The 13863-nt window shown below is 55.9% G+C and overlaps 1 protein-coding gene across 1 annotated transcript in view; it reads left to right on the top strand.

The window, feature by feature from the left end:
- The window catches only part of SARDH (sarcosine dehydrogenase), a 63289-nt gene that overhangs the window by 39131 nt on the left and 10295 nt on the right, over positions 1 to 13863 (top strand). The window contains exons 16-17 of the mRNA XM_082470346.1: positions 277 to 424; positions 4368 to 4461. Coding sequence (XP_082326472.1) covers positions 277 to 424; positions 4368 to 4461 — 242 coding nt within the window. The remainder of the gene's footprint in view (positions 1 to 276; positions 425 to 4367; positions 4462 to 13863) is intronic.

The raw sequence follows: 13863 nt of genomic DNA, 5'->3' as shown, positions 1-13863 counted from the left end.
TTGAGAAGTGGGAGAAAGCCTCAGACTCTCCCAGAAAATGCTCCCTTGGCACGTGCAGCCCTCAGGGGGTCCCGCACCCAGCCCCCTCCTCCCCACATTTCGTCCTGCGGGTGATGAGAACCCAGGGTCCCTCGGGAGTGTCCCCATCGCTTGGGCCTTGGTCGTTCACTTTCAAGGAAAGAGCATTTGTTTTCTCCACGGAGGCCTCGGGCCGCCCCCTCTGCCCCGTCTCCTCCGTTCCGCAGTCCTGCGCTGAGTCCCATGCTCCTCCTCCAGGGGACGGCTACTACCTGGCCGTGGGCGGGGCTGTGGCCCAGCACAACTGGTCCCACATCACCACGGTGCTGCAGGACGGGAAGTTCCGGTGCCAGCTCATCGACAGCTCCGAGGACCTGGGCCTGGTCAGCGTCCAGGGCCCAGCCAGGTGAGGAGGGGACGGGGAGCCACGCACCTGGGTGCACCTGGGTACACCTGGGACCCGGGCCCTCGTCCCTCTATCTGGGGCCCGGGGCAGAACCACTTACTGCTTCAGAATGGGACACTGTGGTCAGTAAGCTCAACGTGCCAGCGACTTCAGAGAGACCACACGAGAAAGATGCTTTTCGAAGCACTAGAATACAGAAGAGCCCCTAATAAAAGACTCAGACTGAACCTTACTGTGAATCAGTATGTGAGGATTCAGTGGTCACGGAAGGGCCAGCGAGGGCGTCTCTGGACAGCTGATACAGACTAAGAATCATGTACGCCATCTCTAAGTGGGCAGGGCCAGACTGGGGTTCCACGTGCTACCTGGGCTCAGAATAATGCTCTACACCTAGAGGTTGCCTGTTCCTCCCTAAACACCTCCAATGACTAGGTCTACAGATGATCATTTACTCCTTAATTCATTCTATGAGCGTTTACTGAGCTGTGTTCCCACCCGTGAGGAATCAGCTCCTGGAAAGCCCTCGGATTCTAGCTTGTGCGTGGAGCCACAGGACGGTCTTAGGCAAAGGGGCACCTGAGCAGCTGTGCACGTTGGAAAGATCCCTCTGGCTGGGCTTCGGAGAGGGGACTGGGGGATTGGCATAAGAGGGGAAGCACAGCGTGTTAACATCGACCAATCAGGTGCCTGGGATGTGCCAACATCCCCTCCAATCCTGATCATAGCCTTTGAGGTGGTTAGAAGTATTTTTATTCTTATTGGTGAAGAAGAGAGGACGGGGCACCTCCAGCCAGGTTATCCCAAAGCTGACGCTTAGATGAAGCACGGCCGTGTCCATGCGACATCCCTGTCAGCCCAGGGTCATGCCAGGATCCCCAGCCAGTGCACTCAGACCCCGCCACAGGGCCCATTTCCCCTGGTTCTTTGGAGCTGACCGAGCCTGCAGCACCCCAGCTGGGTCCTGGACTGGCGAACCTCCCCTCCTGGGCAGAGTTGCAGCTGGCTCTGCGTGTGCACCATCTCGCACAGAGGCACACGGCAGACACATGGTACGTGCTCTCTGAATCACGGCTGGTTGTGTACCTTAACCATCAAGTGTTGGACTTCAGGCTTCTCATGAAAACCAATATTTATCAGGGGGCCCTTGGAGGGGACACTGCGGGAAATGAGGGGTCAAGGCTTGGAGCTCTCTGAAGGGACAGTGTTTCAGGCAGAGGAGGCAGCAGGTGCAAAGGCCCTGTGGCAGGAGGAAAAGCAGTGAGGCCAGGGCCATAGGAGACGTGCTCAGAGGGCAATGGAGGCAAGAGCCTGCAGGTGCAGAGGCTGCTCCTCCAGGAGAGGGAACTGAGCAGAAGAAGGGCTTTAACGGGGTCTCCGATTCTGGGCCAGGGGGTAGGAGGCCGGCAGGTGTGAGGAGCCTCAGGGGCCAGGTGAAGCAGGGATTCTGAGCAGGGAGTGATGAGCCGTGTCCAGGTGGTCAATGGGTCCAGTGCGTGGGGTTCCTCTCCCCAGGTGAGCCCGACCTCCGCACCTCTGGGCTGAGTGGGGGTGGGCGTCCTGGCCTTCTGAGCTCAAGGCCATCCTCGGAAGCCTCAGCTCATTGCCACTGCGACCTTGAACAGGGAGTGAGCTATTTTTGGTTTGGTGGTGGGGGTGAGTGGGCAGGGGAGGGAGGGGGTACCAGACAGACAGATCAAGGTGTGGCCCCTGGGGGACAGGCCAGCCTCTTCCAGCCTCATTAGAAGCTGCTCAAGGAGGGTGGCAAGTGACGGCTGCCAGGGCAGGAAGACAAGCTCTCCTCCTCCTGGTAACTTCTTAACTTTCTCCCCCAAATTGTCCTCGCTCTTTCAAAAATAACCCAAAGTTTCTTGTATGAATAATAATGTTACCAGCACCGCTGATAAGGGCTAAACTTTCTGAGTTGTTATGTGGAAAGCATTCGGCGTGGCGCCATGGGAGATGCTGTATGACCTGCTAACCAATAGAACTTTCTGGAAACATTCCATAATTGGTGGATCCAGTACAGTAGCCACTAAGCTGTATGTGGCCATCAAGGCCTTGAAATGTGGCAGTGAGACAGAATTTTTTACCTTAATTAACTTAAGCTCAAGAGGCCACACGTGACTGGGGAGACGGCGGGGTACAGTGATCGCCGCTGTAGTTGTTTATGCCACGGCGCTTGGCTTGTGCTTTCTGGCGGATGCCCCCCCCACAAGGGCCCCGTGAGGTGGCATCGCTGTCCTCATGGAGCGGACGAGGGGACCGAGGCGAGGTTGGGGTGGGAGTGAGCGAAGGAAGCAGGACCTGAACCTGGTCTCTGACCGGAGCCAGTGCCCTCCAGGGCCACCTGCTGCCCCCTGGCAGAGGGACAGCCTCCTGCACCCCGGCCCGTGCTTGGAAGACCTGCCTGCCCAGCTTGGTGCCCAAGCTGGGGTACCCCTGGCACTGCTAAGGTCACGCTGGCCCCGGGTGGCAGCTCCAGCCTCCTTCCTCCTTCCCCTGCTGGGAAGACCAGGGAGCAGCCCTGGCCCCATCCGCCCAGGGACGCAGAGAGGACGGGCTTCTTAAGGACTGGGTGTGGGTTCTCCGGGGGCTGGCACCACGTGGGTGCCGGGGTGTTACATAAGGATCTTGACACACTGCAGCACACTGGGCACCTCGGGCCAGCGTGGGCGAGCAGCTTCCGGCACCGTGGGGCTGGGGATTAGTGTCAGAAGCGTTTCTGGGCACTGGCTGGGACCCCTGCGAGGCAGAAATGGTGGGGCTGTCTCCTGCCAGTGGGGAGCTGGCCCTGCAGTGCAAAGCCAGCCCATTGTCAATCAGTCCTATTTACTGGTTACCCTCTCTGTGCCAGGCATAGGGGCCCTGTTGGCATGGAGCTCCTGGTTCAGTGGGGGCAAGTGTCAATACAACCAGTGTGAGAGGTACCCTGGCAGGAGATGTATCAGGGCTGTGAGCTCAGACCGGGGGCAGTGTGGGGTGGGGGCGCAGGAACCTGACCCAGACTCAGGGAATCAGGGAGGGCTTCTTGTAGGAGGTGACAGATGCCCCAAGACCTGAAGAATAACAAAAGTTTAAACTGGGGCCGGGGCACCCGCTGGAAACATGCAGGGGAGCAAGAGTCAACTAAGTCCTGGAGGGAAGCAAGGGGCACGGTGCCCAGGAAGTGAAGGTTTCCATGGACACCGAGAGGTCTCAGGTAACCCATGCCGCATGAGAGCCAGACTGCCGGGCCCGGCAGGGCAGGGGAGGTGAGGAGGGCGGCCCCTGCCCTCGGGGGCCTGTGGCATGAGGGGCGTTAGCTGGTTAGATAACTGTCCCAGGCCTTGGTTCCCCCATCTGAGAAAGGAGAGCTTGTGAGCGCTCATCTCTGAGTCCTGTCTCTGCCCCGGGCTTGGCTGTTCCTGTCACTGTTCCTGATGAAGGTGCTTTTCTTTTATTTATTTATTTATTTATTTATTTTTTGGCTGTGTTGGGTCTTCGTTTCTGTGCGAGGGCTTTCTCTAGTTGCGGCAAGCGGGGGCCACTCTTCATCGCGGTGCGCGGGCCTCTCACTATCGTGGCCTCTCTTGTTGCGGAGCACAGGCTCCAGACGCGCAGGCTCAGTAGTTGTGGCTCACAGGCCCAGCCGCTCCGCGGCATGTGGGATCTTCCCAGACCAGGGCTCGAACCCGCATCCCCTGCATTGGCAGGCAGATTCTCAACCACTGCGCCACCAGGGAAGCCCTAAGGTGCCTTTCTTATCTGACTGGATTTTGGGTGCGTCTCCCTCTTGGTGTGTTTTATTAATAGCATGTTTGTTGGCGGTCTGCCCCATGAGGACAGGGCCTCGTCCTGCTCACTGCTGTGTCCCCAGAGGCTCTCCAGCCCGGGCCACGCACCCAGGAGGGCTGGGCAGGTGTTTGTTGACCGACTGACCGACTGACCTTGTTCTCACTCACAGCCGGGCCATTCTCCAGGACGTGCTCGATGCAGACCTGAGCAATGAGGCCTTCCCGCTCTTCACTCACAAGCTGGTGAGAGCCGCCGGGCACCTGGTAGGTACCACCTGGCCGCTGTCCCCTGGGCCGTAGGGGGCAGCAGCTGCAAGGGAACAAACCCGGGGCTTGGGGTCGTGTGCCCTTGGGCACGTCTGTGGAACCTCCCTGGACCCTGGTTCCCTACTGTGAAGTGGGGACCACATGTCCTGCCCACAGGCTGTTAGGGCCTCAGACGAGGAACGGGGGTCAAAGTCGGGTATCACCTGTGTCCCACCCAGTGTCTGGCGCATGCTGAGGGGCGCAGTCCCAAGCTTCTGCCAAGGACTTGCCACCTGTGAAGCCGCCCCCAGTGTCCCCTCCTCAGAGGCAAGGGCACGCCCTCCCAGATCAGGGCATCTCCTGCGCCTCCTTGGAGATGACAGCGCTGGGGACAGCCAAGCAATTACGCTGCTCCAGAGGTCTGCATGTCCTGAGGAGGCGGCCGGTCCTCTGGAGCGTTCCCCCTTCCCAGCCCCCCGCGTTGCAGGAGAGGGTAGGGGCTCTCGGGGTGCACCGCCAGGCCCCGGGGAGCACGCCCTGCCCGTCCCCCAGCTCCAGAAGGTCGGGTCCCAGGACCGGAAGCTTCTGACACTGTGGACAGTATCAGGGCTGCAGCGGACTCAATGTCCTCAGAGACCCTGGGGCCGGGGTCCCGGGTCCAGCTCTGGTCAGGCCCTACTCCTGGGCCGTGGTGTCCTTTCTGGAAAATGAACATCATGATCTCCACCCTGACTTCCCGAGGGCAAGGTAAGGAGCAGGCGGTCAAAGTAACCTCGGCCGCTGTCGGCCGAGGGCACCAGGCGCTGTTCAAAGCACGTGACTCACGAGTACTGTCCCACTTAATACTCACGACAGCGTGGAAGGTTCTAGCATGGGCTTCTCAGCCTCAGCACAATCGATGACATTTTGGCACAGATACTCTGGCGGGGCAGGGGGCGCAGCCCGGGCATTGCAGTGTGTGGAGCAGTGTCCCTGGCCTTCACCCACTTGACGCCAGGAGCACCCCCAGACGTGACAACCGAAAATGTGTCCAGACGTGACCACGCGTCCCCAGAGGCAGAACTGCCATGGCAGGGGAAGGGGGGTGGGGCAGGGGAGAGGTGCTGCTCTGCGATTGCCCTGTAGGCAGGTGTGCAGTCACAGCCAGGTGCGTTGAACGAGGTCCTACAGCAGCTCCCGATGTAGGAAATGTTACCCGCAGGACGGATGTTTCCCTGAATTGAGCTCAGAGAAGCTGGATGGACTGCCCAGGGCCCCCCAGCTAATGAAACCTAAAAAGCGCATGAATATGTGTCAGAAACACGGAGGTGGCCTTAAGGAGGGGGTGGGTGGACAGACAGCCGGATTCGGGGGCACTTCCCCCTCTTCTACTTCCTTCATGTTCATCTGGGGGGTTTTGGGGGGAAAGTGCTAAGGGATGTTTGTGATCCTGGCCTGCAGAGGGGCTGGAGGTCGGAGGAATCTGGGTCCCGTTAGCAAGTAAACAATGTTTCAATGACATCAGAAAGGAGGCTGCCAGGAGAAACCAGATAAAAGCAGCTCTGCAGAGCCGAGGAGCGCTGGCCCGGCTCTGGTCTGCCTTCCCTCTCTGGAGGCTGTGCTGGGGGGCAGGAAACTGGGGATGTCTCTGTCTAGCTTGCTTCCTGCCTGCTTGGTACAAAGCTGCCTGCCGGGACCAGAGAGGGCGTGCGTTTTGAGAGAATGGCACAGCTCCACCCCAGGCCACAGTGGCATCTGGCCTGCCCCGACTGCAGCTCTGGCCCTCTCGGTCCCCGTGGGGTCCGTGCAGCGCCCAGCCCCGTCTGGGGCGGGGTTCTGACTTGGGAAGTGGGAGGGGGAGCTGGGAGCTTGGCGTTGGCTCAGCCTGTGTGTGGTTCCGAGGTTTGTGTGGGAGAAGACCAGGTGCGAACGCTTCCCCTGCCAGCCAAGGGTCGCTCCAGCGAGGCACCTGGGCCTTAGCCTTGGACAGTGGGCTGCAATGGGGGCTGGCCCTTCCCGGCCCTGGCTGCCGCCCCAGGCCTGGCCCACGGCCGTCTGGCTGCACCTTGGCCTCCAGGAGCCGGGCTGGGCCAGGGCTCTGGCCGGTGGAAGCAGAGGCCAGACTCCAGGATGAACTCCTGCGTGGGGTAACAGGTTCAGGTCGGGGGCCACGGGGTGGGAGACATGGGGTGCAGGACATACACAGGCTGCTTCTCTCCACCGCCTCCTCTGGAACTGGCTTACTGGTTTAGTCAAAGGCACCTTATTGCTCATTTCTCTGTTTCCAATCACAGTACACAGTGTGCAGGGCCTGGGTGCTGACCTTACCACTGACATGACCCCTTTGGGCGTGACCCTTGACCTCTCTGAGACTTCCCTTTCTCACCTGCCACAGAGTCTGGCTGAAGGGTTGATGGGTTGTTTCACTATAAATAGGGAATATTAGTAAAATTAGAACAAACAAAAACCCCTCTCATTCCACCAGAGAGAAAGCCAAGGTTGACAGTGTATTTCCTTCCATCTTCTTTCCCTAATCTCTGCCTGTAAAATTTAAAGCAGAAGCAAGATCATCCTATTTACATAGCTTGCACATTCGGCTTTATTCTCTTACCAAGTTGTTGTGAGAGTTTTCCTGTTCCTTGAAATACTGTCTGAGAACCACTATGAACGTCGTGTCACCCTCTCCGTAAGCAGCACATTTGCTTGGGCTGTTCTTTCCCCTTGGAATAGCCCTGTGATGGGCTTCCCTCGATGGTGGGCCTTTTATGACTCTGATTATTGACCTATGACACGTTCCTCAGAACCAAAACCCAGAGACAGAGGCGTGCCAGGGACATGGTCCCAGCCTTCCTGGCCGTTCAGCAGTCATTTGGTATTTTCTGTCTCCTAGGCCTTTGGGGCAGGGTCGGGGAGAAGCACAGAGCTTTCCAAGGCCGGTCGCGACCTGAGGGATGTGGCCCATGGGCTCATATTCGGCCAGTTTCGATGCCCAGCTGAGTTCTAGCATCCCTTCTAAACGGAAGGTTCTATCCCAATGCTGAGCTCCCCAACACGCTCCCTAGAATTCATTCTGGACATGTTGGCCAGGAGCCTGCCAGATCAGGGCTCTGGGATGGAAGACACAGGCCTGGCCCTCCGCAGGCCCACAGCCTAGCTGAGGTTGGGGGACGGGAAGGACACTGCAGCCCTAGCCCAGCCTGCGTTGGAACGAGGGCCTGGGTGGTGAGAAAAGCCGCCACTGCTCAGCAGCTGACATGGGAGTGAAGAGGGTCCCAGGAAGACGTTTGCAGGAGGAATCCAGTCCTGCCTTGACGACCGCGCCTTCTCCCGAGGGCCCCAAAGGCTAGGCTCTGGCTCCTTTGTGTCAATGTTAACGGTTTTTGCTGACCTCACAGTGACCCAAGCCACAAGTTCCCGGACGGTCCAAGCCAGGGGCACAAAGGCCTTCCCATCCACTGGCCAGCGAGAGGGATGGGGAAGTCAGCTGCCAGCAGGACTTGGGCCATGGGAGCTGGGGCTGGCCACTGCCCTGGCCCCCACCCGAGGTGGCCTCACAGGCAGGCAGGGAGGTGGGAAACGGGTCAGCCCAGGATCCGGGGGTCCGGGAGCACCGTCACCTCAGTGCCCAGCAGAGCTGGGGGCCAGCAGGCCTGGCTTCTGGTCCTGCCCCGGCCTCTGTGGGACCACCTCTCTGGGTCTCAGTTTCCCCATCTGTAGCACAAAGTTTAGACAATGACCAAAATCGTTTCTGCGCCGTCCTGTAAGTCTGTCCAGATATCCTGCATGCTCTCCGGATCCAGGGGGAATTTCATATTCTCCTAAATAATATCAGCATGTGTTGACACCAGTTCCATCAACGTTGCGATGCTGCGCCCGGAGCTCGGGGCCAAGCCTTTATGGGAGATAATTGGATGCCAGCCAACCAGATGCAGGAGAGGGATATGTGTGTCTGAGTCATCGGCAAGGCCTCCGGGTCACGAGGGATACGCGGAATGATGAGGGTCAGAGCCCAGAACCACAGATCCTTCCCGAGGGTGGGTGAGCAGGACCCCGCCGCTGCCCACAGCGACCCACACTCACGGCAAACGCGTGGGTGGGCGACCGTGGCTGAGCGGTGCCACCAGCCGAGCAGTATCCTCAGCGGAGCAGGGCCGTTGTTTTGCAGTAATTCTGCGATGCCTGGACCAGCCCCAGGCTTGCAAGATCCTTGCATTCCTAGAGGAAGAACAGGGGGCGGGAGTTGTCCCCTTGGCAGCCAGCTGACCGGATGTCCTCAAGGCCAGCGAGGTTCCCAGTGAAAGCCTGCTCCTGGCCTGCTTCCCAGGGGAGACGCGGTGTCTCCCTGACTCAGCCAAGGACGGGGGCCCCTTCTGGAAAGCAGCAGGTGCTGGGCTAGAAGCTCATCTTTAGGCAAGGTGATAAAGCGATTTTTTTCTGAAAATTAATTGCAGGTCAAAAGGAAATTGAATTTCTTTTCCTGACTGTGTGTGTCCTTGCTGTGGCACCATTCAGATTCAATTAGTCTGGGATGGAACACTCTCCCACCCCCACGCGTTGTACAGACAGAGGCAGGATGCCCATACCTTCACAGAGCCTGTGTTTGCCAACTGGGTTTTAGCCGTCGCCTAAAAAGTCGCTTTGCACAACTTGTGCAAATTCACTTCTGTCCTAGAGAGCCGGGGGTGGTGTGTAGCTGAGAGACATGGTGGCCAAGGCCACTATTCAGGGGTGTCCCGTGGGGGGCAGTGACAGCTTCTTGCCATGAAAGTGTAAGGACAAGGTGTGGCTGGAATGAGGTTGGGTGGCTTAGAGGGGCTCCCGGGAGTGTGCTTCGGAGATTCTAGAAGCTCCTCCAGGGCAGAACCCCGTCCTTTCTCTGCAAGGGTGTTCTGATCGTGCAGCCCCTGCCGTTGTCTGTAGGTGCAGACGGGGTCTTTCTGGGGGTGGTCCGTAGTGTTTACCACCTGCTTGGAATCTGCAGCTCTTTTTTTGATCCTCTGAGACGGCCAAGTTTGTGAAGTGTGGTTTGAACATCACACCTTTTATTTATTCTGAATCTTTGAAAATTGGTTTCCAATCACCATCCCCCCCATCACCGTCACCACCACCACCATCGCCACCACCATCACTACCACCACCATCACCACCACCACCATCACCACCACCATCATTATCACCATCACCACCATCACCATCACCACCACCACTACCATCACAACCATCACCATCACCACCACCATCACTACCACCACCATCACCACCACCATCACCACCACCACCACCATCGCCACCACCACTATCACCACCACCACTGTCACCATCACCACAACCATCACCATCACCACCACCATCACCGCTATCACCATCATCACTGCCATCACCACCACCATCATTATCACCATCACCACCATCACCACCATCACCACCGTCACCACCACCACAACCATCACCATCACCACCACCACTGCTTCCACCACCACCATCACCACCATCACCACCATCACCACCATCACCACTGTCACCATCACCATCACCACCGTCACCACCACCATCACCGCTATCACCACCATCACCACAACCATCACCACCACCACCACCATCACCACCGTCACCATCACCACAACCATCACCATCCCCACCACCATCACCACTATCACCACCATCACCACCATCATCACTGCCACCACCACCGCTTCCACCACCACCATCACCACTATCACCACCATCACCACCACCATCACCATCACCATCACCATCACCACCACCACCACCGCCACCATCACTGCCATCAACCTTGCTACCACGAACATCATCCTCACCAACCACTACCATCACCACCATCTTTACTACCACCATTACCTTCACCTCCACAGTCACCAGACCACCTTCACCAGAACTAGCAGCACCACTGTAAACTAGCCCTCTGGACCAGACCCTAGGAGAGATTGCGCACCCCCACTGCAGGATGGTTTTGGAATCAAGGGTGTCTTGGGATGTCCAGAGGATCTGAAAAATGAAGATCCTTTAAACCTACTGCCAACTGGCTTCTTCCCTCTCCTGTGGATTCAGGGCTCCAGGCCCCTGCCGATACCCTGCCTCGGGAGCCCCCGAGATCCTCACTTACTTGAGGGGTGACTGAGTTTGGACGATGTGCCCGGTGAGTCGGGGGTGCTGGTACACACCCAAACTCCCTGGAAACAGGTAAAATCACCACGAGCTAATGTGATTTGAGAGCGCTTGGGCCCGTGTCTGTGGGCACATCTGCTCAAGCCTTCCTGCGGTGTCTGCCCAGAGAGGCTACTCCAGGCTTGTTCTGATGTTGCCCGTGGCCAAACATCCCACAGGAGTGACATGGGCTCTCCTGCCTGGGGCACTCATGTGACCTTTGATCCAAACTGGGGTGGGCACCTAGCACTACCCGGATTTCAGTCCTCCCCACGGAGAGTTGGCAGGAAGTTCACTGATGCACCAAACGTGGAACCAAGCCCCCAAATCCATTTGACTGAAACCTGAACACATTCCCTCCCCCCAGAAATATTCCAGTGATTCAGTCTAGGGCAGGGAGGGAGGATCTCATGGTGTTGACTCCTTGCTCTGACTTACTAGCTGTGAGCCCTCCAAGCATCTTGGGAAGTGCTCATACCAGCTCGTGAGAGCTGAGGGTTAAATCTGTAGGAAAATTAGCAAGGGCTGGTTAAACCATTGGTAGCTTGAAATCAGCTGTAGTAGGAGTATCTATACCACAGAAAGTGGTAAATGCTACAGAACAACCCCCTGCCCCGCAAGAGTTGATTGTTGAACATTTTCTAGGACATCACTGGGCCTTGGGCAAGTGGCTTGACCTCCCTGAGCCCCAGTTTCCTTATCTGTAAAATGGGCATGCCAGCGGCACCCACCTCTCCGAGTAGCCAGCCTCCTGCCTGGGGCTCTATAGTGACAGTTTGGTTGACTGCTCCCATGGGCCCTGCGGGCTCTATTATCAGCCAGGATTTGCAGAAGCAGACTCAGAAGGATTCAGTCGCCAGGGATGCAGCATTTGTGACTCATATTTAAACCTAGTAGGTATGTGGCACCCAAGCCCACGCTCTCAGCCACTGTGGTGCCCGCTGTGGTGGGTGGCTGGCCCTCACCTGCCCTGCGTCAGGTGTGAGTGCCGGGAGGACCAGGCAGCATCCTGAGCATTACGGAGGGTCCAGAGCCTGGGGCCGTGCCAGGGCCCCACGGGATGTGTGAGCACAGGTGTTCGTGGAATGGGTAGCTAGAAGCTTCATCTTGCTGGGCTTGCCATCTGTGTCTGGGGCAGGTGACCCCGTGTGGGACCACAGACATTACTGACCACGCACTGAGTGCAGAGCCCCGGGTTCGGGCTCAGAGGCACCTCATGACTCGTGTTCCGGATTCCAACCTTGTCCTTACGGGGCAGATAAGCCTTAAGCCTGCTGCAGCCCAGGCTGATGGGGACACTTCTTGGCCTCAGGATGGGAAAACTCTCCCACGCCACGCCCTGCTGACCATCTCAGTTGCCACTCTAGTGGCCTGAATGAAACAGGTGATGGGCAGAGGGGAGAATCCTCTCACCCTTGGGGACCCGTAGCATCCCGCAGAACTTTCTACAGGGCCCCACATGTCCTGGTGGAAGGGTCTGAAACCCAGAACCTTCCAAAAGGAGAGGGTCCTTGAGCCAATTTGGAATGGAGAAGCACTGCATAGAAGTAATGACGTTCACCCAGGTGTTTGGGGCTTGGCGGGTCTGCCTCCCCACCCCAGCAGGGTCTCTTCTCACTCAGGGGTCCTCTAGGGTCTCCGTTCCACAGCCCAGGAGTCTGAGCCTCCCAGGGGGCCCAGCTGGCAGGTGGCTCTTGCTGGCTTTAGAAGCAATGGCTTTAGAAGCAATTTCTTCCTCTGCGGGCCAGCCGGCCAGAAGCACACTGGCCACTGCAAAGATGGGCACTGGCCAAGCCCTGTTGATTCCTGAGTGGTCACCCCAGCTGGGCCAAGCAGAAAAGGGCATTGCTCCCAGCAGGGCCTCACACAAGGTCCTGTTCCAGCGTTTATTTCCAGAGCTAAGTTTGTCTGCCGATAACAGGATGCTTGTGGCCCGGGACGCACATGACCAGACCAGCTCCTTCTCTACCCTTCAGTTCTTTTGCATATGTACCCAGAAGTGGGATTGCTGGACATATGGTAGTTCTATTTTTAATTTTTTGAGGAATCACCATACTGTTTTTCCTAACAGTTACACCATTTTACATTCCCCCCAACTGTGCCCAAGTGTTCTAATTCCTTCACATTCTCGCCAACACTGATTATTTTCTGTGTTTTCTTTTAAATAGGAGCCATGCTAATGGGTTTGAGATCATATTTCATTGTGGTTTTCATTTCTCTAATGTTTAGTGATATTGCCCATCTTTTCATATGCTTGTTGGCCATTTGTATATCATCTTTGGTGAAATGTCTATTCAAGTTCTTAATGCATTTCTTAATCAGGTTGTTTTGTTTTTGTTGAGTTGTAGGAGTTCTTTATATAGTCTGGATATTAACCCTTTATCGGATACATGATTTGTAAATGTTTTCTCCCATTCTGTAGGTTGCCTTCTCACTGTTGGTTGTGTCCTTTGATGCACAGAAATTTTTACATTTGCTGGAGTCCCATTTAATTATTTTTGCTTTTTGTTGCCTGTGCTTTTGGTGTCATATTCGAGAAATCACTGCCAAGTCCAGTGTCACAAAGTTTTCCTCTATGTTTTGTTCTAGGGGTTTTACAGTCTGAGGTCTCACATTTAGATCTTTAATCCAGTTTGAGTTATTGTTTATATATGGTGTAAGATAAGGTTCAGTTTTTCCATCACTATTTGTTGAAGAGACTGTCCTTTCCCCACGGAACAGTCTTGGATCCCTTGTTAAAGGTCACTGGGCATTTACATGAGGGTTTATTTCTGGGCTGTCTTTTCTATTCCGTTGATTTGTTTGTCTGATCTATGCCATACCATGCTGTTTTGATGTGGTAGCTTTGTAATAACTTTTGAAATCAGGAAGTGAGTCCTTCAGCCTTGTTCTTTTCCAAGATTGTTTGACTATTCGAGGTCACCCATATGACTGTTAGGGTGAATTTTTCTATTTCTGCAAAAAAATGCCACTGGGGTTTTGATAGAGATTGTATTGAATCTGTAGATCGTTTGGGTAGCATTGATATCTTGAGGACATGAGATGTCTTTCCACTTATTTGTGTAATGAAAGAACTTTCATTTCTTTAGGCAATATTTTATAGTTCTCAGTGTGCAAGTCTTTCACCACCGTGGTTAGGTTTCTTCCTTGGGATTTTAGTTTTTTTGATGTGATTGTAAACATATTTTTCTAATTCCTTGCTCAGATTGTCCATTGTTAGGGTATAGAAATGCAGCCGGTTTTGCATGTTGATTTTATATCCTGCAACCTTGGTGA

This window comes from Balaenoptera physalus (genome assembly GCF_965194825.1).
Source record: "Balaenoptera physalus genome assembly, chromosome: 7".
Taxonomy (NCBI): domain Eukaryota; kingdom Metazoa; phylum Chordata; class Mammalia; order Artiodactyla; family Balaenopteridae; genus Balaenoptera; species Balaenoptera physalus.
This window is presented reverse-complemented; position numbering and strand designations above follow the sequence as displayed.